General features: G+C 37.9%; 1 protein-coding gene across 2 annotated transcripts in view; it reads right to left on the bottom strand.

The window, feature by feature from the left end:
* The window catches only part of AASS (aminoadipate-semialdehyde synthase), a 70,890-nt gene that overhangs the window by 40,154 nt on the left and 6,455 nt on the right, over positions 1 to 24,281 (bottom strand). For both annotated transcript variants that reach the window (XM_082661637.1, XM_082661638.1), the window contains exons 2-11: positions 21,815 to 22,036; positions 18,665 to 18,841; positions 15,845 to 15,929; positions 12,923 to 12,990; positions 12,668 to 12,814; positions 11,672 to 11,750; positions 11,411 to 11,538; positions 9,855 to 10,003; positions 7,455 to 7,577; positions 6,957 to 7,068 (exon numbers count right to left, since the gene is read on the bottom strand). In XM_082661637.1, the coding sequence (XP_082517763.1) occupies positions 6,957 to 7,068; positions 7,455 to 7,577; positions 9,855 to 10,003; positions 11,411 to 11,538; positions 11,672 to 11,750; positions 12,668 to 12,814; positions 12,923 to 12,990; positions 15,845 to 15,929; positions 18,665 to 18,841; positions 21,815 to 22,021 (1,275 nt within the window). In that variant the 5' untranslated portion in view covers positions 22,022 to 22,036. The remainder of the gene's footprint in view (positions 1 to 6,956; positions 7,069 to 7,454; positions 7,578 to 9,854; positions 10,004 to 11,410; positions 11,539 to 11,671; positions 11,751 to 12,667; positions 12,815 to 12,922; positions 12,991 to 15,844; positions 15,930 to 18,664; positions 18,842 to 21,814; positions 22,037 to 24,281) is intronic.

Genomic DNA, 24,281 nt, shown 5'->3' with positions numbered 1-24,281 from the left:
TATTTTTTTTCTTTTTCTCTTTTTGTGTGTATGTGTATGATTCTTTGTGTGATTCTGTCTGTATAGCTTTGCATTTACCATTTAACCTAGGGTTCTATATGTCCACTTTTTGGGGGTTTTTTTGTTTTGTATAGTATTTACCGTTAGTTATCATTGGTAGATTTCTTTATTGGTTTGGATGCTCTCTGCTTTCTTTCTTTTATTTTTTTTTTAATTTATTTTATTTTTATTCTTGGGTGCATTGGGTCTTTGTTACTGCGTGAGGGCCTTCTCTAGTTGCGGCGAGTGGGGGCTACTCTTCATTGCAGTGCGCAGGCTTCTCATTGCGGTGGCTTCTCTGGCTGCTGAGCACGGGCTCTAGGCAAGCGGGCTTCAGTAGTTGTGGCGCGCAGGCTCTAGAGCACAGGCTCAGTAGTTGTGGCACACAGGCTTAGTTGCTCTGTGGCATGTGGGATCTTCCCGGACCAGGGCATGAACCCGTGTCCCAGGCATTGGCAGGAAGATTCTTAACCACTGCACCACGAGGGAAGTCCTCTTTCTTTTTTTAAAAAATTATTTTGTTAATTTTTAATAATATATATTTTTAATAACTTTATTTTATTTTTTTTTTCTTTCTTTCTTTTTTTCTCCATTTTCTTCTGAGCCGTGAGGCTAACATGGTCTTGGTGCTCTGGCTGGGTGTCAGGCCTGAGTCTCTTAGATGGGATAGCCGAGTTCAGGACATTGGTCCACCAGAGATCTCAGACCCCACATAATACCAAACGATGAAAGCTCTCCCAGAGATCTCCATCTCAATGTGAAGACCCAGCTCCACTCAAAGACCAGTAAGCTACAGTGCTGGACACCCTATGCCAAACAACTAGCAAGACAGGAACCCAACCCCATCCATTAGCAGAGACGCTACCTAAAATCATAATAAGTCCACAGACACCCCAAAAGACACACCAGACGCAGTCCTGCCCACGAGAAAGACAAGATCCAGCCTCATCCACCAGAACACAAGCAAAAGTCCCCTCCACAAGGAAGTTCACACAAACCACTGAACCAACCTTACCAACTGGGGGCAGACACCAAAAACAACGGGAACTACGAACCTGCAGCCTGCAAAAAGGAGACCCCAAACACAGTAAGTTAAGAAAAATGAGAAGACAGAGAAATACACAAAATATGAGGGAGCAAGGTAAAAACCTACCAAACCAAACAAATAAAGAGGAAAAAGGCAGTCTACCTGAAAAAGAATTCAGAGTAATGATAGAAAAGATGATCCAAAATCTTGGGAAACAAGTGGAGAAAATACAAGAAACATTTAACAAGAACCTAGAAGGACTAAAGAGCAAACAAACAATGATGAACAACACAATAAATGAAATTAAAAATTCTCTAGAAGGAATCAATAGAAGAATAACTGGGGCAGAAGAAAGGATAAGAGCAGAGCAGGAAAGGATTTTCTGCAGAGCAGAAAAAAGAAAAAGAATGAAAAGAATTGAGGACAGTCTCAGAGACCTCTGGGACAATATTAAAAGCACCAACATTTGAATTATAGGGGTCCCAGAAGAAAAAGAGAAAAAGAAAGGGTCTGAGAAAATATTTGAAGAGATTATAGTTGAAAACTTCCCTAATATGGGAAAAGAAATAGTCAATCAAGTCCAGGAAGCGCAGAGAGTCCCACACAGGATAAATCCAAGGAGGAACACACAAAAACAAATATTAATCAAACTATCAAAAATTAAATACAAAGAAAAAATATTAAAAGCAGCAAGGGAAAAGCAACAAATAACATACAAGGGAATCCCCATAAGGTTAACAGCTGATTTCTCAGCAGAAAATCTGCAAGCCAGAAGGGTGTGGCAGGACATATTTAAAGTGACAAAAGGGAAAAACCTACAACCAAATTACTCTACTCAGCAAGGATCTCATTCAGATTTGATGGAGAAATTAAAAGCTTTACAGACAAGTAAAAGCTAAGAGAATTAAGCACCACCAAACCAGCTTTACAGCAAATGCTAAAGGAATTTCTCTAAGAAGGAAACACAAGACAAGGAAAAAACCTATAAAAACAAACCCAAAACAATAAAGAAAATGGTAATAGGAACATACGTATTGATAATCACTTTAAATGTAAATGGATTAAATGCTTCAACCAAAAGACACAGGCTTGCTGAATGGATATAAAAACAAGACCCACATGTATGCTGTCTACAAGAGACCCACTTCAGACCTAGGGACACATACAGACTGAAAGTAAGGGAATGGAAAAAGATATTCCATGCAAATGGAAACCAAAAGAAAGCTGGAGTAGCAATTCTCATATCAGACAAAATAGACTTTAAAATAAAGACTATTAGAAGAGACAAAGAAGGACACTACATAATGATCAAGGGATCAATCCAAGAAGAAGATATAACAACTGTAAATAGTTATGTATCCAACATAGGAGCACCTCAATACATAAGGAAAATGCTAACAGTCATGAAAGGGGAAATCGACAGTAACACAATCATAGTAGGGGGCTTTACCACCCCACTTTCACCAATGGACAGATCATCCAAAATTAAAATAAATAAGGAAAGACAAGCTTTAAATGATACATTAAACGACATGGACTTAACTGATATTTATAGGACATTCCATCCAAAAACAACAGAACACATATTCTTCTCAAGTGCTCGTGGAACACTCTCCAGATAGACCATATCTTGGGTCACAAATCAAGCCCTGGTAAATTTAAGAAAATTGAAATCGTATCAAGTATGTTTTCTGACCACAATGCTATGAGACTAGATATCAATTACAGGAAAAAAAACCTGTAAAAAATACAAACACATGGAGCTTAAGCAACACACTACTTAATAACCAAGAGATCACTGAAGAAATCAAAGAGGAAATGAAAAAATACCTAGAAACAAATGACAATGAAAACACAACAACCCCAAACCAATGGGATGCAGCAAAAGCAGTTATAAGAGGGAAGTTTATAGCAATACAATCCTACCTCAAGAAACAAGAAACATCTCAAATAAACAACCTAACCTTACACCTAAAGCAATTACAAAAAGAAGAACAAAAAAATCCCAAAGTTAGAAGAAGGAAAATAATAAAGATCAGATCAGAAATAACTGAAAAAGAAATGAAGGATACGACAGCAAAGATCAATAAAACTAAAAGCTGGTTCTTTGAGAAGATAAACAAAATTGATAAAACATTAGCCAGACTCATCAACAAAACAAGGGAGAAGACTCAAATCAACAGAGTTAGAAATGAAAAAGAAGTAACAACTGACGCTGCAGAAATACAAAGGATCATGAGAGATTACTACAAGCAACAATATGCCAATAAAATGGACAACCTGGAAGAAATGGGCAAATTCTTAGAAAAGCACAACCTTCCGAGACTGAACCAGGAAGAAATAGAAAATATAAACAGACCAATCACAAGTACTGAAATTGAGACTGTGATTAAAAATCTTCCAACCAACAAAAGCCCAGGACCAGATGGCTTCAAAGCCATCAAATGTTTGACTTCAAATGTTTGAATTCTATCAAACATTTAGAGAAGAGCTAACACCTATCCTTCTCAAACTCTTCCAAAATATAGCAGAGGGAGGGACACTCCCAAACTTATTCTATGAGGCCACCATCACCCTGATACCAAAACCAAAGATGTCACAAAGAAAGAAAACTACAGGCCAATATCACTGATGAATATAGATGCAAAAATCCTCTAGAAAATACTAGCAAACAGAATCCAACAGCACAATAAAAGGATCATACACCATGATCAAGTGGGATTTATCCCAGGAATGGAAGGATTCTTCAATATACGCAAATCAATCAATGTGATACACCATAATACCAAATTGAAGGATAGAAACCATATGATAATCTCAATAGTTACAGAAAGCTTTTGACAGAATTCAACAGCCATTTATGATAAAAAACTCTCCAGAAAGTAGGCATAGAGGGAACTTACCTCAACATAATAAAGGCCATATATAACAACCCCACAGCCAACATCGTCCTCAATGGTGAAAAACTGAAACCATTTCCACTAAGATCAGGAGCAAGACAAGGTTGTCCACTCTCACCACTATTACTCAACATAGTTTTGGAAGTTTTAGCCACAGCAATCAGAGAAGAAAAAGAAATAAAAGGAATCCAAATCAGAAAAGAACAAGTAAAACTGTCACTGTTTGCAGATGACATGATACTATACATAGAGAATCCTAAAGATGCTACCAGAAAACTACTAGAAGTAATCAATGAATTTGGTAAAGTAGCAGGATACAAAATTAATGCACAGAAATCTCATGCATTCCTATACACTAATGATGAAAAATCAGAAAGAGAAATTAAGTAAACACTCCCATTTACCACTGCAACAAAAAGAATAAAATACCTAGGAATAAACCTATGTAAGGATACAAAAGACCTGTATGCAGAAAACTATAAGATACTGATGAAGGAAATTAAAGATGATACAAACAGAGAGATATACCATGCTCTTGTATTGGAAGAACCAACATTGTGAAAATGACTATACTACCCAAAGCAATCTACAGATTCAATGCAATCCTTATCAAACTACCAATGGCATTTTTCACAAAACTAGAATAAAAAATTTCACAATTTGTATGGAAACACAAAAGACCCCGAATAGCAAAAGCAATCTTGAGAACAAAAAACGGAGCTGGAGGAATCAGGCTCCCTGACTTCAGACTATACTACAAAGCTACAGTAATCAAGACAGTATGGTACTGGCACAAAAACAGAAATATAGATCAATGGAACAGGATAGAAAGCCCAGAGATAAACCCATGCACATATGGTCACCTTATATTTGATAAAGTAGGCAAGAATATACAAGGGAGAAAAGACAGCCTCTTCAATACATGGTGCTGGAAAAACTGGACAGCTATTTGTAAAAGAATGAAATTAGAACACTCCCTAACGCCACACACAAAAATAAACTCAAAATGGATTAAAGACCTAAATGTAAGGCCAGACACTATAAAACTCTTAGAGGAAAACATAGGTAGAACACTCAGTGACATAAATCACCGCAAGAGGGCTTCCCTGGTGGCGCAGTGGTTGGGGGTCTGCCTGCCAATGCAGCGGACGCAGGTTTGTGCCCCGGTCCGGGAGGATCCCACATGCCACTGAGCTGCTGGGCCCGTGAGCCATGGCCACTAAGCCTGCGTGTCCGGAGCCTGTGCTCCGCAGCGGGAGAGGCCGCAGCAGTGAGAGGCCTGCGTACTGCAAAAAAATAAATAAATAAATAAAAATAAATCACTGCAAGATCCTTTTTGACCCACCTCCTAGAGGAATGGAAATAAAAACAAAAATAAACAAATGGGACCTCATAAAACCTAAAAGCTTTTGCCTAGCAAAGGAAACCATAAACAAGACGAAAAGACAACCCTCAGAATGAGAAAAAATATTTGCAAATAAAGCAACTGACAAAGGATTAATCTCCAAAATCTACAAGCAGCTCATGCAGCTCAATATCAAAAAAACAAACAACCCAATCCAAAAATGGGCAGAAGACCTAAATAGACATTTCTTCAAAAAAGATATACAGATTGCCAAGAAACACATGAAAGGATGCTCAACATCACTAGTCACTAGAAAAATGCAAATCAAAACTACAATGAGGTACCACCTCACACCAGTCAGGATGTCCATCATCAAAAAATCTACAAACAATAAATGCTGGAGAGGGTTTGGAGAAAAGGGAACCCTCTTGCACTGTTGGTGGGAATGTAAATTGATACAGCCACTATGGAGAACAGTATGTAGAGGTTCCTTAAAAAACTAAAAATAGAACTTCCATACAACCCAGTAATCCCACTGCTGGGCATATACCCTGAGAAGACCATAATTCAAAAAGAGTCATGTACCACAATGTTCACTGTAGCTCTATTTACAATAGCCAGGACATGGAAGCAACCTAAGTGTCCGTCGACAGATGAAGAGATAAAGAAGATGTGGCACATATATATAATGGAATATTAGCCACAAAAAGAAACGAAATTGAGTTATTTGTATTGAGGTGGATGTCCCTAGGGTGTGTCATACAGAGTGAAGTAAGTCAGAAAGAGAAAAGCAAATATCGTATGTTAACACATATACGTGGAATCTTAAAAAAAAAAAAAAAAAAAAAGTTTCTGAAGAGCCTAGGTGCAGGACAGGAATAAAGATGCAGACGTAGAGAATGGACTTGAGGACACACGGAGGGGGAAAAGTAAGCTGGGACGAAGTGAGAGAGTGGCAATGGACATATATACACTACCAAATGTAAAACAGATAGCTAGTCGGAAGCAACCGCATAGCACAGGGAGATCATCTGGGTGCTTTGTGACCACCTAGAGGGGTGGGATAGGGAGGGTGGGAGGGAGATGCAAGAGGGAGGAGATATGGGGATATATGTATATGTATAGCTGATTCACTTTGTTATACAGCAGAAACTAACAAACCATTGTAAAGCAATTATACTCCAATAAAGATGTTAAAAAATAATATTAATAATATATGACCAGAACATAGGCTGTCAATTAACCAAGCATGAGTGAGTAAAATCCAACAAAATTTTCTGTATTTCTGATTTTTCCAATCTATTAATCACAGCATAGTAAGAATGCCCCAAAATATGAATTGACCTAGAAAAGCAGAGAAAAAGTGAAAATAAAGTAAATCTTATTTCACATGTCAGGAACATTCTTAATAAAGTATGCATAATGAGAGGCAAATGCAATTGTAATTAAGCATGAAGGCAGTTACATATTTCCCATGAAACAATTATGCAGAATATGTAAAAATAAGAGTGTCAGTAAGTACTTCGGGGAAGCGCTGGCATTTCATTTTACAACAGATTTCTTAGACACAGAAGACCAGAACATTCATAAGATCACTCCAAAGTCCTATTTAAAGCCACAGAGGTGTTGCTACCAGTCCGCTTACCATTTCTTCAACATAAGGGTAAAGCATGTCTCCAAAGTATTCGGTAGATTCGATTGGAAGCTGTGCCGGCAAATTGTCAATGGAGCACATCAGAATCCCAGAGCCTTCGACGCTAGGAGAAGCAACGTGCTTTATTCGGATGGACAAAATTTATGTGTAAGCGCTAACTTTCGCAGATGTCTACTGCGTTATTTACACTTCATAATCATTTGTAATCTTCTACCACAGTATATAGGAAAATAAACAAGACTTTTCAAATAAAACTTTTCCCTTCTTCACAACCCATGGAAATGTAGTATGTGTGTGTGTGTATTTAAGTGCTCAAATCTGAATGTGGTTTTTCTACCAAATTTTTTAATATGCTTGAGCGTATCTCTGGAAATTTGCATAGCCTTCATAAAGCCGTGAAATATTGAGTATTTTAGAGTAGTATATCAAAGGAAGTAAATGATGCATTATTATGTATCTCTCCCCATCTAACAGCTTTAGCAAACTCACCTGTCATGAATAATATGCTGATCTGCATCATACATGCAGAAGGGATGCTCTATTGTCGTGCACTCAGTCATAAACTCAATAGATCCTCCGGTGTCAGCTGAAATGTCACATATTGCCACAAGTCTGTAAATAATATCAATACTTAGATGTGAACATGGATCTCTGAAGTCTCCGACAGAATTTAAAATGAGTAAAAATGAAAGGTGCTTGAACAATTTTCAATGTAGATGCTAAATATTTCCTAGGCTCCTTAGCTCTTTTTCCTACAGCTCACATGTTCAGGAAACTGTTCTTTTGGGATACAGAGAATCTTCCTAATAGGAGTTTTAGTCTCCCCAAGCAAAAAGAAAAAGAGGAAGAGGAGATGGATAGAGGAAGATAAGAAAGGAAAAGAGATAGAAGTAAAAGAAAAAAAAACCCTCCTTATACATACTACTATATATAAAATAGATAACTAATAAGGTCTATTGTATAGCAGAGGGGACCCTACTCAATACTCTGTAATGGCCTCTATGGGAAAAGAATCTAAAAAAGAGTGGATAGGGAAGCCCCTGGTGGCTCAGTGGGTAAGACTCCACACTCCCAGTGCAGGGGGCCCAGGATCAATCCCTGGTCAGGGAACTAGATCTGCATGCATGCCACAACTAAGAAGTCCACATGCCGCAACTAAGACTCAGTGCAGCCTAAATAAATAAATATTAAAAATAAAAAAGAGTGGAGATATATATATATATATATATATATATATATATATATATAACTGGTTCACTTTGCTGTACAGCAGAAACAACACAACATTGTAAATCAACTATACTCCAATAAAAATGAAAAAAAAAACCCTCCCTAGAGAAATCATTGACAACAGCCTAAAGTTAAGCTAGTCAGCCAACTTTAAATAACTTAGCAAGTTCGACTACACTACCTCCACCCCGCTTAGTAATACATCATTTTATGTGTTATTACATAGAAATCTCTGGAATTACGAACAAAAGTCTCAGCCCAGGATTCGAAATCCTTTTGAAGTTGACCCCAATTTTCCTGCCCGATCTCTAATTTCCACTTGCCCATATAAACCCTATACTAGGGCTACAGTGTCCCACTCACTGTCTTAAACTGTGCTTTGGTGGCTCCATAGTTATCAAGCACCAATCCTATCACTTGAAATCCCTGTTCTCACTCCTCCCTAGAGACTTTGCCGAGCCCATGCTCCCACTTTCTTCTAAACTCTTGCGATATTGATTGCTCCTAGCATTCCTTTGGAATTGAATTGATGCCAGCTACATGCCTGAGGGTAGCAACCACATTTTTTCTTTATCTCTCAGCTTAGCAGAGTGACAGGCAGACCAGGTGCTCCACAAATATTTATTTATTAACGAATTCATTCAACGTTTAGTAATTATTTGAATGAACATTATATGTCAAACAACGTACTGGGTACCTGTGGCCAAAACAAATAGGGCCCCTATCCTTAAGGAGATTAAGTTCTAGTAAGTTCTAGTGAGGCAGGAAATATCATAAACACAGGAAAATAAAAATCATAAACACATGAATTTCAGGGAAAAATATAGTAACAGACTGAAGAGTGATGGGAATGGGGAAGCAAGAGACGACCTCTCTGAGGAGCTTACTTTTGAGCTACGTGTGGAGTCCCATAAGAGAAGAGAATCTCAAGAAGGAGGAAAGGAAATAGACTCACAAACATAGAAAACAAACATATGGTTACCAACGCACAAAGGGGGGGGAGGGAGGGATAAATGAGGAGCTTGGGATTAACAGATATACACTACGATATATACAATGGATAAAAAATGAGGACCTACTGTATAGCACAGGGAACTATATTCAATATCTTATAATAACCTATAATGGAAAATAATCTGAAAAAGGAAAATATGTATATATATATATATGTATATATATATACATATATATATATGTAACTAAATCACTGTGCTGTATACTTGAAACTAACAGGGCATTGTAAATCAACTAGACTTCAATAAAAAAAATAAACTTGCTCCCTAGAGCAAACAAACAAAAAAAAGAAACTTTGCAATCTCAGTTATCCCTAACATGTTATCACCGAGTCCAGCTGATCACTTAACACAGTTAAGCCCAGAACACTTTTTCTAACTTTCGGGATGTCACCTTATACATATATATATAACTGAATCACTTTGCTGTACACCTGAAACTAACAACATTGTAAATCAACTATACTTTGATTAAAAAAAAAAAAGGAGGGAAGGTTAACTGTCAAATATTTCCAAGAGATTAAATAAGATAAGTCAGACAACTGGTTATTACTAGTCAAGTCCTGTGCTATGTGGGTCCCCTATGTGTGATACCCTCACAGTGGGCCTTGCTGCTGAAAACTGCCATCATTGCTGAAGTCCTTACTTGTGTGGCAGTGCAGGGCAGCCTTCAACACCAGCAACTGAGGACTTGCCTGGAGCCAGGAGACTCTGAGCATCTTGGCGGGTTAGTAGGCGAGGAGTGTTTTGTTCCCAGTAGATTCCATTAATTAAACAAGTTGTATAGGGTGCAATCTGTAAAGCAGATTCCAAGGTCAGCGAGATAGGAAACAGCCTTTTTCAAAGCAGTGTGCTGAAAGAGAGCTATCAGTAAAGTTCATGAGAAATAATTTAACGTTATTTCTAATTGACTTCGTTATTTGCCAAGTCAGTGGCCACCTTTCGAAGCAAAGACGATAAATACCCACCCAGATTTCAGTGGAAAATTATCTCATTATAGAAAAACACATGAATATAAATACATTAATATCTGTGTTCTATAATGCCTTGCATAGCCAAGAAAAAGGAAATAACAGAAGTTCAAGTGACCAAGTGCTCTATTTCCAGCTCAGCCTCTAGTAGCATGTGATCTAAAGCATGCTACCTTAACTTCTCTGGGCTCTGTTTTCCTTACCTGCCAGATGGGGATAACATGTACCCTATTCCTCAAAGGAATGCTGTGAAGATTAAATCAGATAACATCTGTAAGCTCCATGGGCAAATGTGCTACATGCATGCATACATGGTAACTAGGTCATTATAAGTTTGGGGATGCATCCAATCACCAGTATTTCTGTGACTGGGGAAGAGAAGGGATGGAAACTTACTGGATTCAAAATTTTTCAATTTGAAACTAGTTTTATAATTCCTGTTTCTTAAGCATCTCAAGCATTTTCAAGCCACAGGTAAGAGTTCTTCTATAATATGCTCTACATGCTATAACACTAAATTTCATACCAGAATCTAAAAATGTTATATTGTTCAAATACATTTAAAATTATTTAAAATATTCCTTTTCACAATTAGATGCATGCATTTTTTGTTGGTTTATTTTAAGAAGGACTGTTGCATGACCAATGACTACAAAACACACAAATATATTATCCTTCTTATAAGACGAGACCAGAGTGTCCCCATCAGGAGGATCTGAACTGGAAGTAACTTTTGTACAGTGGAGATGGGTCTTCCATAGCCATACTGTTTCACTCTGGTCCCCTGTAATCAATGGCATGTATTTCAAGATGGCTGGCTGAGGTTGACTGCAATTTGTGGCCATAGAAGGGATAGAACTATGTTGAGAACAACTCTCATAGACACTATGGTTTCTCAACAGTACTAACTAATTCAGGGTAAATACAGAAAAGAGTAACCCACAGGAAATGGTTTAGAGCAACTGGGCACAGGCAGACCTGAAGGAGAAACACAGTCAGTGAAGCAATGTGCATACCCATAGAAACTACCAAAGCCACAAAGCAAAGGCCACTCCAAACACCAAGAAAAGCCAACAACACCTAAGGACAACTCATAATACCCAAAGGACTCCCCACAAGTCAATATGGAGAACTGAAAACCAATGTACACAATCACAATCTCTCTCCTTCAAAGCAGCCTAACTATAGCGTATCACGAGCAACCAACTCAAAAGCGAGGCATGATACTCACATCAGTATTAAAACGGCTTATGTAGCGCTCAGGATATTTGTCATACTCTACAGGATCATAGATACCATCTGTTTTCCGGACGAGATGATGATGGCGACTTAACACTGTCCCGTACACTTTTCTCAGGTCTTGCAGAGGAGAAAGGAATTAGTCAAGTGGGTCACAAATGATAAAGGGTTATGGTGATAAAATATTATAACACTGAAACTGTTAAAAAAAACAGTAAAAGACACGAACACTCGCCCGCCCCGCCCTCCCTACCTCCATTTTGGGAAACTTCTTTTAATTCGTGCGGCTCCACGTATTCACAAGGTAATTCATTGAAGATTTCTTGGGCTCCCTGTAAATAATGCATGAGTGAAAACTCTAAAAATCAATCCGAGAAGAGCCAATACGATTTCCTGCAAAGGTTCCAACTCCTCTTCCCCACAATTTTATAGCTCAACTTGCCCTGCCCCGCAACTGGGACCACAACACGGAAGCACAGGTGAGCCTCTTGCATGCAGCCTGTGAACCAACTTTTATTCCCATTTAAACACCACTCATTGGAAGGGGCTTTAATTTTTTTACTTAAAGTTATTCAGCATAGAAGCAAGGGGGTTTAAGAACTGACAGTACGATAAAAATATTTCTATTTAATTTTTGCTCCATTGCAGAAATTATTTCAAGTGGGGAAACTATATTTCCTACTTATATCAGATGGCTATCTCACAGTACAATATAAATAGTGATGTCCTGTTTGTAAAATATTTTCGCTGAAGAAAGATCTATTTTGCAATTACAAGTTTCTCCATGGGATCAAAAATACATTCTCGAAACTACCCCAGAAGGAAGAAAGTAACAACAGTAGTCTTGAGTTAAGCCTCTTAACATCTTTTGGCAAAACTCCAAATCTTGTAAAATTTACATCCTGGGGTCACTTCCAAATTTTGAGATATCTCAGTGATAGAGGTAAAGCAGAGCACCCTAAGAATAGACCTTTACACAACACGGAGTTATCCCTCTAAAAAGAAAAAAAGAAAAGAAACACCATTCAAAGCCTCTGACAGCTTGGAATCAACTCAAAGCAAAGACACTAAGTTTGGACCAGTACTGCACTTTACTGTGGGAAAAGTACATAGGTAAGAAAAGTACCAAGAACAGAATGCCCAGTCATGGAAAAGAAGGGCTCTGAAATGTTACACAAAATGCCCACATCCTTTGGGTTAGTGTCAGAGTTTCAGACTGCTTTACAGAAAGAAGACAGTTGGAGCATACCTTAGATACATTACCAGTCCCTGTGAACACAAATGTTAAGGGCCCTATCGACTTTGGCATCAATCCCAGAGATATTTCATAGCCAGTGTCTCGGACAGCTTGCACAGCCTGACTGCTGTTCCTGTAGTTATGAGCCATGCCAATGTGCTGCAAGCAAGCACACGTGGATCACATTAGTCTACCACCTGAGACAGGTTTCTATTCTTAAAATGTGACATGTATTTAAAAAAAAAATAGACACAATAAACATCTCACCATAAAAGGTGTGTGATGTCCCAAAGCAAGGAGCCTTAAACCCATTCCATGTAAAATGTTGATCATCCCTGTTGCAGAATCAGACCAACAGAAAGACCATTAGTTGGGAGGAGTTGAAGCTGTTCTCTCTACCTGTCCTCCAACCTGCTCCGTGCTCTGAGAAAGCACAGACCACAGCATCTCAGATTTGGAAGGGGCCCCGGTAGTCATCTTATCCATTCCCTCAACTTTCTGCCATCGAAAGCGTTAACCCAGCTGCACCCCGACCTGTCCCCTCCACATCCAATCCTGCTAAAACGGAGAGTGCCCCTCTTTTTCTCTAAGGTTAATCTCTCCACCTTTGCTCCAGATCCCATCCCTTCCTGTCTCTCTCAGGAATTTACTCTTGAATTATGTCCTCTCTCTATCCCTCTCTATTGGTTCATTCTTATCAACATTTAAACACGCCTCCATTTCTCTCATACCAGAAACAAATGAATAAGCAAAAAAGAAGTCACCATTGACCCTATGACCCCTCCCCCCATCATTTCAGTGACCTACACAGCTAAACTCGTGGACACTTTTCAGATCTTGGCTTACTTGTCAGAGGTATCTGGCAATGTAGAGCCCCTCTTTGTTGGGACTCTCTTCCCTCAGCTTGCCTGGCTTGAACATTTTCACCCTACATTTCTGCAGGCTCCACTTCCCATGCCCATCCCTTTTATATGAGTGCCTTGCCCTTTGCTTGGTATTGGTCACTCTCAGGATTCTGTCCCAGGCACTATTCTCTTCAATCTCTACATTTTTCCCTTAGCTAATCTCATGCATTCCTAAATTTCAAGTACTCTCTGTATGATGATGACTCCAAGTCTGTATCTCTAACGCAGATATTTTATTTCAAGACCCAACCAACCACCTTATGGATTTCTCAATCTGGATGTCCTTCACGTAGCAGAAACTTAGCATGCCTGTAACGAAGACCTCAGCATCCATTCTCCCCTTCTTTTCCAGAAGGGAACTTTCCCTCTCCATATCCCTGACAAATTTTCTTTGACCTTTTTTCTGATGTCAACTTTTAAAGGAATAATTTACATACAACAAATCACACCAATTTAAAGTCTATAGTCTGATAACTGTTAACAAATGCACACACCCATATTACCACCAACATAATCAAAATACAGAATATTCCCATCACTCCAGTCAATCCTCCCCGAACTTCGGCCCCAAACAACTACTGATTTTATTTGTCTCTATAGATTCGTTTCTTCTACAGTTGTATACAAATGAAATTTTAAGTATTTACTCTTCTTTGTGTGTCTGCTTTTACTCAGGAAAATGTTTTTGAGATTCATGCATACTTTGTGCGTACAAGTAGTTTGCTTCTTTTTATTGCTGAGGAGTGTTCCGTTCTATGGATGTACCATGGTTTATTTACCCATTCCTCTGCGGATTGTCTGGGCTATTATGAATGAAGCTACTATAAATAATTCTTTACAAAAAATAATTTGTTTCTCTTGATAAATGCCTATGAGTGGAATTTATTTTGTACATTGATATGCAAGTGTTTTATTTATTCTTGAGATGAGTCTTTCAAGGATTTGCCTATTTTGTCAACGTTGTCAAATTTATTGGCTTATTCATAATATTCCCTTATCATTTTTAATATCTGTGACATATATAGTGATGATTCCTCTTGTATTCCTAATATTGGTAAAAAGTGGCTTCTCTCTCTTTTTTTAAAAAATCAATCTAACTGGAGGTTTATCAATTTTATTGATTATTTTTTTAAAAAAAGAACTGGCTTTTGATTTTCTCTATTATTTTCCTGTTTTAATTTAATTGATGTTCCCTCTTATCAATATTATTTCCTTCCTTCTATTTGCTTTGGGTTAATTTTGGGTTAATTTTGGGTTAATTAATTTATTTTTCTAGCTTCTTCTGATGGAAATTTAGATTACTAATTTAAGAACTTTCTTCTTTTCTAATGAAAGCATTAGAATGCTATAAATTTCCTTCTAAGCACCACTTTACCTGCATTCCACAAATTTTGGTGTGCTGTGTTTTAAATTTTCATTCAATTCAAAATATTTTCTAATTTTTCCTGTGATGTCTTCTGGACTCATGGGTTATTCAAAAATACATTGTTTATCTTCCAAATATTTGGAAGTTTCCTATATATCTTTGTATTATAATTCCAAAATCAATTTTATTATAGTCAGAGCACATACTCTATGATTTCAGACCTTTTAAATTTATTAAAAATTGTTTTGTGACCTAGCATATGGACCATCTGGATGAATGTTCCACAGGAAAGGAATGTGTTCTATTCTGCAAGTTGCTGGGTGGATTGCTGGGTGCTCAAGAACTTCCACTGATGTCAGGGCGGTTGATAGTGTTTTGTGTCCTCTATCCCTACAAATTTTCTGTCTACTTATTCTGACAATTATACACCTTCAAGTAGTCTAATCTGATATAGAGTTATAACATGTGGTGTTTCTCAACTAAAGATGGTTCAAAGTACTAACTGGGACAAAAATCAAGTACTGTTTTTCCCCAAACTCCAGCTTGTATCCTTGCTAGACTGCTCCTCTGTTGGCTCCTGTCCCCATACCTTTTCTCCCTCTTTTACCCTTTCTTCCATTCTTCAATTTCTCATCACCAAACTGACCTCTCTTTCCAGTCTTCCAAACAGTAAAAATTAAGAGCCTAAGCATAGCTGTTGTCCTTCTCCCTGCTCTCTTTTTCTTAATTTTTGTAATAAATATAGTTTAATGATTTTATTTTATTCCCCTGATATTCATCACCCTTAGTCACACCCCCATGTTTATTTTTATTGGTGGAAATGAACACTCCCATCCCCTTGCCACAAAAAAGAGAGAACGCAGTTACTCCCCAGGCAAATTTAGAAAATGGGTGATGTAACAGCCTTGGCATACCTACCTGCCACACCTGCCCACTGTCCAAACGCCACTACCCGTATTCCTCTATGATCCACCATTTTCTCATAATCAATAAGTCGGATTTCCTGAAGAAACAGTAAAAAATTTCTCAACCAGACCCATCCAGCTTAATTTGAATGAGTACAAAACATATATGAGCAAGTGATTATTTCACAGTATTCCCTCATAAAATAGATCTTGACTTGCCAGGTGCACCATGAAATATTTAGAAAATGCTGGGTCACAAATCAATGATAGGTTTGTGATGAGAAATGAAAGAATGGTCCTAGCAGGGTGCTAACACCCCTTGATAGTAGGCAATAAAATAACAAAGGCATGATTTCTTTTAACTTTTAGCCCAGCACCACTGACAAATATATCCACATACTGCCCCCACTCATCCTCACATCCTTCCCTCTAGTCTCAAAAACCACAAGTCTTTCCTGAGACTAATCCCTGTGAGCTAGATGCCAGCTTTATTCTATGTCCTCCAAGCCCTCTCAAACTTTTTCTTTCTTTTCTTTCTTCCTTCTTTACACTGTTCCTTTCCCTCAGCCATTGTAAATACACCCAGGTCTCTCTTCTACTTTAAAAATAACAACTATACACCCTCTCAAGTCCATACACACAAATCTATCTCATTCTCTCTCTCTCTCCTTCTGTCTCTCTTAGTATCTCTGTTTCTCTGTCTCTCTCTTTTTTTTCTCTCTCCAGCCTTTCACAAGCAAACTTTATTTTAAAAGTAGCACAAGCTGCTTGCTCTTCACTTCCTCACCTTCACTAAAATCTTGTCCTTCCTCTTTCCTTGGGAATCTTCCCTCTCTCTTGGAAATGTCCTATTACCTCATGCTTAAAAACTGCTGACACATTGGAATTATAGAATGTTTTAAATAGTCTCTTTCCTCAAAGATGATATAATTTTTGCCATGTGCTTGGATTTAAGAATATTTAATATTAATCCAACTCCAAGTAATTTGTTACAAAATGTTGCCCAAAAGCAGCCCTGCTGGGTCTGTTTTCATTAATTTTCTTGAAATGAACGAAACTTCATATAACCAAAAAGAAAAATGTTTCTAAAGTACTTTTTGAGGAGTTTTATCTGCTTAAAGTGAAACATTCTTCTATAATACTATTTCCTTTAATTACTTTTTGAATTGATTCTTATGAAACACTGTAAATTAACTACAGTGTCTGTTTAGTGAATCTGAAATTAGTAAGAATGTATTCTACAGGTTTATGTAAAATACATTTTCCTCCATTACTTTTACTGTTTGTGAAACTCTCCTGTCCTCTACCTATCGTCAGATTCAAGTCTAGTTTCTAATGCTCTAACATCCTTACTCCAGGACTTAGACCTTGGACTTCTCCATCTACAGTCACTCCTTACCCTCACCCAGTCTCATGGCTTTAGATACCATCTAGTCTCTGACAACTGAAAAATGTGTATCTGGAGAAGCTGCCCTCCTGAGCTACAGACTCACATCCAATGGCCCACTCAGCATCTCCCCTTACATGTCTAATGGGCAAATTAAACTCGACAGGCCCTAAGCTCAAATCTTCATCCTCCCACCCAAGCCTGCTCCTCGTGCAGTAGCATCATGTCAATCTAAAGCAACTCCTTTAAGTTACTCTAACCAAAATCCTGGAGTCGCCTCTGACTCCTCTCTTTCTCTCATAGTCCACATTCACCTCATCCATGAATCCTGCAGGATCAGACCTCTAAAATACATCCAAGATTGTCCATGTGTCACGACCTCCACTCCTGCCGCCCTCAACATCATTTGCAGCCTAGCATCTGGACTAGTCTAGACTAACAATCTTCTTATCAATTTTGCTCTCCTTCTCCAGTCTCCAACTTTTATTCACAGAGCAGGCAGAATAAGCATCTTAGAATATGATTAACTCTAATCCTCCATTCAAAAAGACTGTCTGTCGGGCTTTTGCACTACTATTCTCTCAGGCTGGAAGGCTTCTCTCAGATGGATATGGCTTGATCCTTTGCCTCTTACAAATTTTTGCTCAATGCCAATACTGCAATGAGGCACTCCCTGATCATCCTATTTCAAGTAGCATTATCACCTCCCCTAGTGCCCAGCACTCCTTTTTTTCTCCTGTATTATATTTATCTCCATTACACATATCACCAAGCGACATATGAGGTGCTGTTTATTTATTCTAGTGTCTCCTCGTACTAGAACGTAAGCTATGTTCATTGCAGTGATCAGTGTCAGACACATTGTAGGCACTTGGTAAATATTTGTTGAGTATTTTAAATAGATGGATTTTAAATAGATGATAGTTTTTCCACAGTATTTATATCTCAAAAAATGTTTCTTTTCCTTATGAATGTTAATAAATGTAAAAATAGTTTCCAGTACAGTTCTGGTACTACAGAGCTGTGCAGCCTCAGTCAAGTCACTTCACCTCTCTGGGCTCCATTTGAAAAATTAGGGTGGTTAAGTTATATGATCCCTGAGGTTCCTTTTAGCTCTAAAATTCTACTTGCTAATATTTGAACTATTAACCTTATAAGTTAATAATCATTTGGAGCAAATGCTCCTATCATTCTTCCCATTTCAGAATACAAAGGAATGAAGTGTGTTTGGTTCCTCTTATCACAAACTCCAAACTTGCCCAGCAGAGCAGCCCGAAGAGCGGCAGAACTATACAAGCACTAACTGCAGATCACCTCTCCTACTGAGGTGAATACGTGATGTATTTTCTAGATGCTGAAAGAAAACTAAAACTCTACTTGACAGTTAAAAGTTAAAAAATATATATGTTTCTATGTTAATATTTATGAATATTGGCCACTAATTACCTGTTTTAGGATCTCATCCAACAAACCCATATTGGCTTCCTGAGCCTTTATGGTGTGGGAGAAGAATGCATAGGTCTTCTTAGGCATTAGTTTTTCTTCTGGGGGTCTTTTAACTCCCAAAATTAAACAAGCTTCAGAAATATCCTCCTGAAGAATGCCACCAGCTTTGACATATTCCTGGGAATGTAATTTTGATTAAAAGTTATTCTCTTGATTTGTTGTATCCATATTTTCTTTAATAAATAAATGTAGCAGTTAAAGTCACAACCTTTTGAAGGAAACAAATATAAGGAACAAATCATAGAAAAACTACTTCTAATATTCTTACTTGCTGGCTAAAGATCAATCTAACATGTTTGACTTTTGTACCAGAAACAAAAAATTAGAGAATTCAGCACATACTTTAATCTAAGAACTGTTAATAGTTTGACCATAACTGCTAGCACATGTGATTTAAATATACATGTAAAATGTATATTTTGTGCCAACAATGCCCTGAAACATTAAGTGCTAAATAGCAATATACTTTTATACTTTTAAAGGAAATATATATACTTTTATATACAGGTATACTTTTAAAGGAAAGACATATATGCAATATTTTCTTTTCTTTTGTTTTTTGTTGTTCAGTTAGTATTTATTACTGCCCTACTCTGTTCCATGGACTGTGCTACAGATGAGATAGGACACAAAGAAACAGAGACAAGATCTCCCCTGTAAAGGAGCTCACAAAATATTGTAAAAAGAAGTCAGAGGCACAGTGCATGAGGCTGAATTCAAAAGAACATTATGAGTAGCATAATCTAAGTGATATATTAATTTAATGGATATTGAGATAACTCCCAGGTGAGATGATCAAGGAAATGTGGAAATTTAAATTAATCTAAAAGGCTGGGTAGGATTTGGAGGGATGGAGATGGGAAATACAAGCTGGTAATATCAGTAAGAGATAGTGAAGGAGATGGGAAAGTAAGGAGATGTTTAGGGCATAATAAGTGAATCAATTTAGAAAAATAGACTGAATATTATTATGGTGAATATGAGCTTTATTGGATAAAAATAAAAATAATAATTGATTTTTTTTTTTTTTTTTTTTGCGGTACGCGGGCCTCTCACTGTTGTGGCCTCTCCCATCGCGGAGCACAGGCTCCGGACGCGCAGGCTCAGCGGCCATGGCTCACAGGCCCAGCCACTCCGCAGCATGTGGGATCTTCCCAGACCGGGGCACGAACCCGTGTCCCCTGCATCGGCAGGCGGACTCTCAACCACTGCGCCACCAGGGAAGCCCCGTTGATATTTATTAATAAATTACTATGTGCTTTGCTAAGCTCTTTGGGTGAATTATCTCATTTAATTCTCAAAACTCCCATGAGGTAGGTACTATTATTATCCCCAATTTATCAATGGGAAACCTGAGTCCTACACATTAAACTGAGATTTCATAGCTAGTACATGGAGGCAATAGACAATCATTTCAGATTTTTAAATAAAGGGGTAGCATGATCCAGGCAGAATTTTTAAAGCATCTTAGATGGCAGTTGAATAAAATGAAGATAAATCTAGTTAGGAATCTACTTCAAAGTAAAGTACAAATGAATAGGAAAGAAAGTAAAAGAATGAACATATGGTTCATACCTGGTTTCTCTGAAAACAATCTATTTGCCCATTTATAGTAGACTGGTTAAATAAATCATGAAAAATAATGGAGTAATTATAGCAGCCATTAAATAGAATGAAGCTGATGTCTATGAACTGACATGAAGTGATTTCCAGGTATGCTGTAGAACAAAGCAAGGTGCAAAAGAGTATATACAGTATAAAACGTTCTGTATAAGATTGAAGGGAAAATAAGAAAACATACATACACACACATACACATGCTTATTTTTGCAAGAAGAAACACAGGAATGATAGATCAGAAACTGATGAAAATAGTAACCTATAGGGTGGGTGGGAATGGGATGTAAGGGATTAAGATGAGAGCAAGACTTCTCTGTGTCGCATCTTTTTATACAGTTTTAATCTTTGAAGCTTGTAAATGTTTAACTTATTTGAAAAATAAAACTAAATCAAAAAGGATTTAAAGCAAATATTAAAATGTCATAGAAACAAAAATAAATCCAACTGGATATCACATTGACATGTAACCACAGAGAAAAACTCATTCAGATATCTTTTGAACACAGCACTCCGAATATTCTTTGTGGGATGTATTCTAAAGGCCAAAAACAAAAAAATTCTTCTAAGAAATATTAAATTCCATTCAATATTCTCTTATTGAGGTATAATTAACATTATATTAGTTTCAGGTATACATCTAAATGATTCGACACTTGTATATATTGCAAAATGATCACGACAATAAGCCTAGTTAACAATAAGCCCAGTACTGTTCTAGATTAAAAGAACTAAAGATACATAATAATGAACCTTAATTAAGCCTTGATTAAAATAAAAACCATAAAAGACATTTGAGACAATGGGGAATTTGAAATGTGAGATGTGAGATGATATTGTGGAATTATTAATTTCTTAGGTGTGAAAAAGATACAGTGGTTACGCAGGAAGATGATTTATTCCTGGGAAATGTATACTGAAGCACTTGGAAATAAAGTGGCATTGTCTGCAGCATATTTTCAAACGGCTCAGGAAAGGAAAAACACATGCATGTATCTAAAATAAAAATAAAAGTCAAACCTGTGTCATAAGATTATTGTGAAGAATAAACAGAATGATGAATACGAGGGGCTTCACCTGGTGGCTGGCAAGGTAAACACTCATGAACAAACTCTACTCAGTGAAGCATTTCCTGCAGACATTTGTCTTTCCAGTCCTAGAACCAGGGTCACACATGAAGGAGAGAATGACTGAAGGATGTCATCTCCTAAAAGCAATCATTTTATCCCTCAGCTGGAAGAAAGCATGGAATGGGGTGAAAATAATACTTACTGGCTAAATTATGGGCTCAAGAAAGGATTCTAACTAGAAATCTCATAACTATATAATCTCATTATAACCGAAGTAAAGAAATATTGTCATGTGGTCTTTAAGTGACACTAGCAAACATTTTATTTTCACTCAGATGCTCCCTATTTTTCATACACAGGGTCATTTCAGTCCCACCTATTTTTAAAAATTGGAAATATTTACCTTATCGTGAATGGCCCGCCGATTGGAAGGCTGTATTAAGACCTTGTACCCCAGATTGGTGATCCCTTTGATGTGCCGGGGAGCCAGGGGAGCCCGCCTCTCCCAGGCGTTCACATCCTCCCGCCTCAATGCCATCACCGCCTTATAGTGAAGCCTGGAGAGGCTGAGGCCCAGCCTGCCCAGTTTGGTCCTAGGTACTCGCAGCATCTTGAAACCTGGTGACTGTAAAGAAATTGTAAGAGCAGGACAACAAAAGGCAAGAAGACCCACAGGTCAGTTCTGGTCTCCTGAGAAATCTGCTGTAAAATCCAACCAACTCAGGTGGTAACAGATTCAAGATGAAGAAGGGAGAGTGAAAACCTGGATGACATGATAATTTGCTGGTCATTGGGATGCTGTTCCTTTACCCAAACAAACCCAAACCTCCACAAACAAAGTTACTTCCAAAAAAAAAAAAAACAATAAAATGTCCCAAGCAACTTATGGGACACTAATCAATATCTGCTAAGTTGAACTCATTTTTTTAATGTATGTTTTATCAAACACACATTCAGCACAAAAGTTTTAAGCAAGTTAATCTACAATGCAAATACAGGAAGATAATTTATGCCAATTTTGATGATTAAAGTTTAGAATCCTTTCATAATGTACAAGATCCTTGACAATCTAGCTCCAACCGCTTTCGAGTTTCATCTCTGACCATTTCCTAAACTAGTTCTACTCAGTGTGTTTTATAGCCTGTTGTCAGTCAGTGACTGCTTTGTACTGGTCCACAATGAGATATGTACAGAAATAGAAAGTAAGCACTTAGAAACCTTTATATGACAGGATCATTTTTCTAGTAATTCATTGGTATTGAATTTTATAAAAGCATTGGTCCTGGAAGATTGGAAATTTAAGAAAACAAAACAAACAAACAATTTATCACCACAGGTGTTAGAAGCTGAAGAAGCACCTGACACCCCCAGCCTCACTTCTCTGACCCTGTTGTTGCTCTAAACATTCTCTTCCCGGGTTTCCCTGGTGGCACAGTGGTTAAGAATCAGCCTCCCAATGCAGGGCACACGGGTTTGAGCCCTGGTTCGGGAAGATCCCACATGTCGCGGAGCAACTAAGCCCATGCACCACAACTACTGAGCCTGCACTCTAGAGCCCGTGCTCTGCAACAAGAGAAGCCACCGCAATGAGAAGCCCGCGCACCGCAACGAAGAGTAGCCCACACTCACAGCAACTAGAGAAAGCTCGCGCACTGCAACAAAGACCCAATGCAGCCAAAAAAAACAAAAACAAAAACCATGCTCTTCCCTTTTCCAGAGTTTCCTCTACCAGACCACCTCCCCCTGCTATCATATTAAACCCAGACCTGTCTCAGTTTTCTAACTGCTATTCCAGATTCTGTAACTCTATTCATTAATTCAATTAAGAAATATTTACAAGAGGCTTACTATGTGTCAGCACAGAATAAATTTTACAGAAAATTTTAAAGCATAAGTATCAAACAGTATTCTGTGCCTCTTCAAATGGTTACATAAATTTAGTAGTCAGAAGTCATTTCAGATGATAATTTGCTGGTCATTTGAATGCTGAACCTTAGTTTTCTATGTTTAAGGTTGGCATGAAAATATAGAGACTAAATGATTTTACATCTTCTAGAAATTCCCTAGCATATAGCACAATTCTTATGGAACACATTTCTGTTACATCAGACTACAATCTCTAAATCAGACCCACCTTATAGACAGGGAAGTTTTGTCCAACAATGGAATGCACAAGTACTATTTCCTGGGGGCAAACTACTTATCACCCTAGATAGAAAACTTGTAGGATAACTCACAACACAGACTAAAAGAATAAAGCAAACAGCAAAGAGTCCGGCTAAGAAGGCTTTAGGAAGAAAAGGGGCAGGCAGAGAAAACACTGCACACAGCAAATGAACATGCCGGTCATGAGGAGTTCAGGCTAACTTTTACTCAGGCCAAAGTACGGATGACCGACTTTTCAGTAAAAGTCTGTTATATACTTTATCTAACTTTTTGGTTTACTTATATAGTTTCGTTTTTAAAAGAGACTATGCTAAGCCCCAATCCAAGCCCAAGCCCATAACATTTATTCTCCCCCAAGCCAAAGGAAAATCTGCAACGTCCCATAGAACTTGAATCCCTATGTTTGTAAATGAAATCAATTCCAAAGACAAATGAGTCTTCTAAACACACTGAGAAGCCCAGAAACAGTCCCATCTTCTCAGCAGGGGCTGCATCTCGCATACCATAGTTGACCAAGTGATCCTAATCCTCTATACTTAGTAGCAGTTCTTGGCACAAAGATTAGGAAACATGTCCAAATAATTCAGTCTCTTTCCTCAGCCCAAGCTTGATTTATAACCACAGCTTCCCCTTTCTCAGCAACACTCCCTCCTCTTCCACACCTCCTTTGCCTGGAGTCGGGGGTACAGCGTGGGAGGAGAGAC

The sequence above is a fragment of the Grampus griseus genome, assembly GCF_964374135.1.
Source record: "Grampus griseus genome assembly, chromosome: 9".
Lineage (NCBI taxonomy): Eukaryota > Metazoa > Chordata > Mammalia > Artiodactyla > Delphinidae > Grampus > Grampus griseus.
This window is presented reverse-complemented; position numbering and strand designations above follow the sequence as displayed.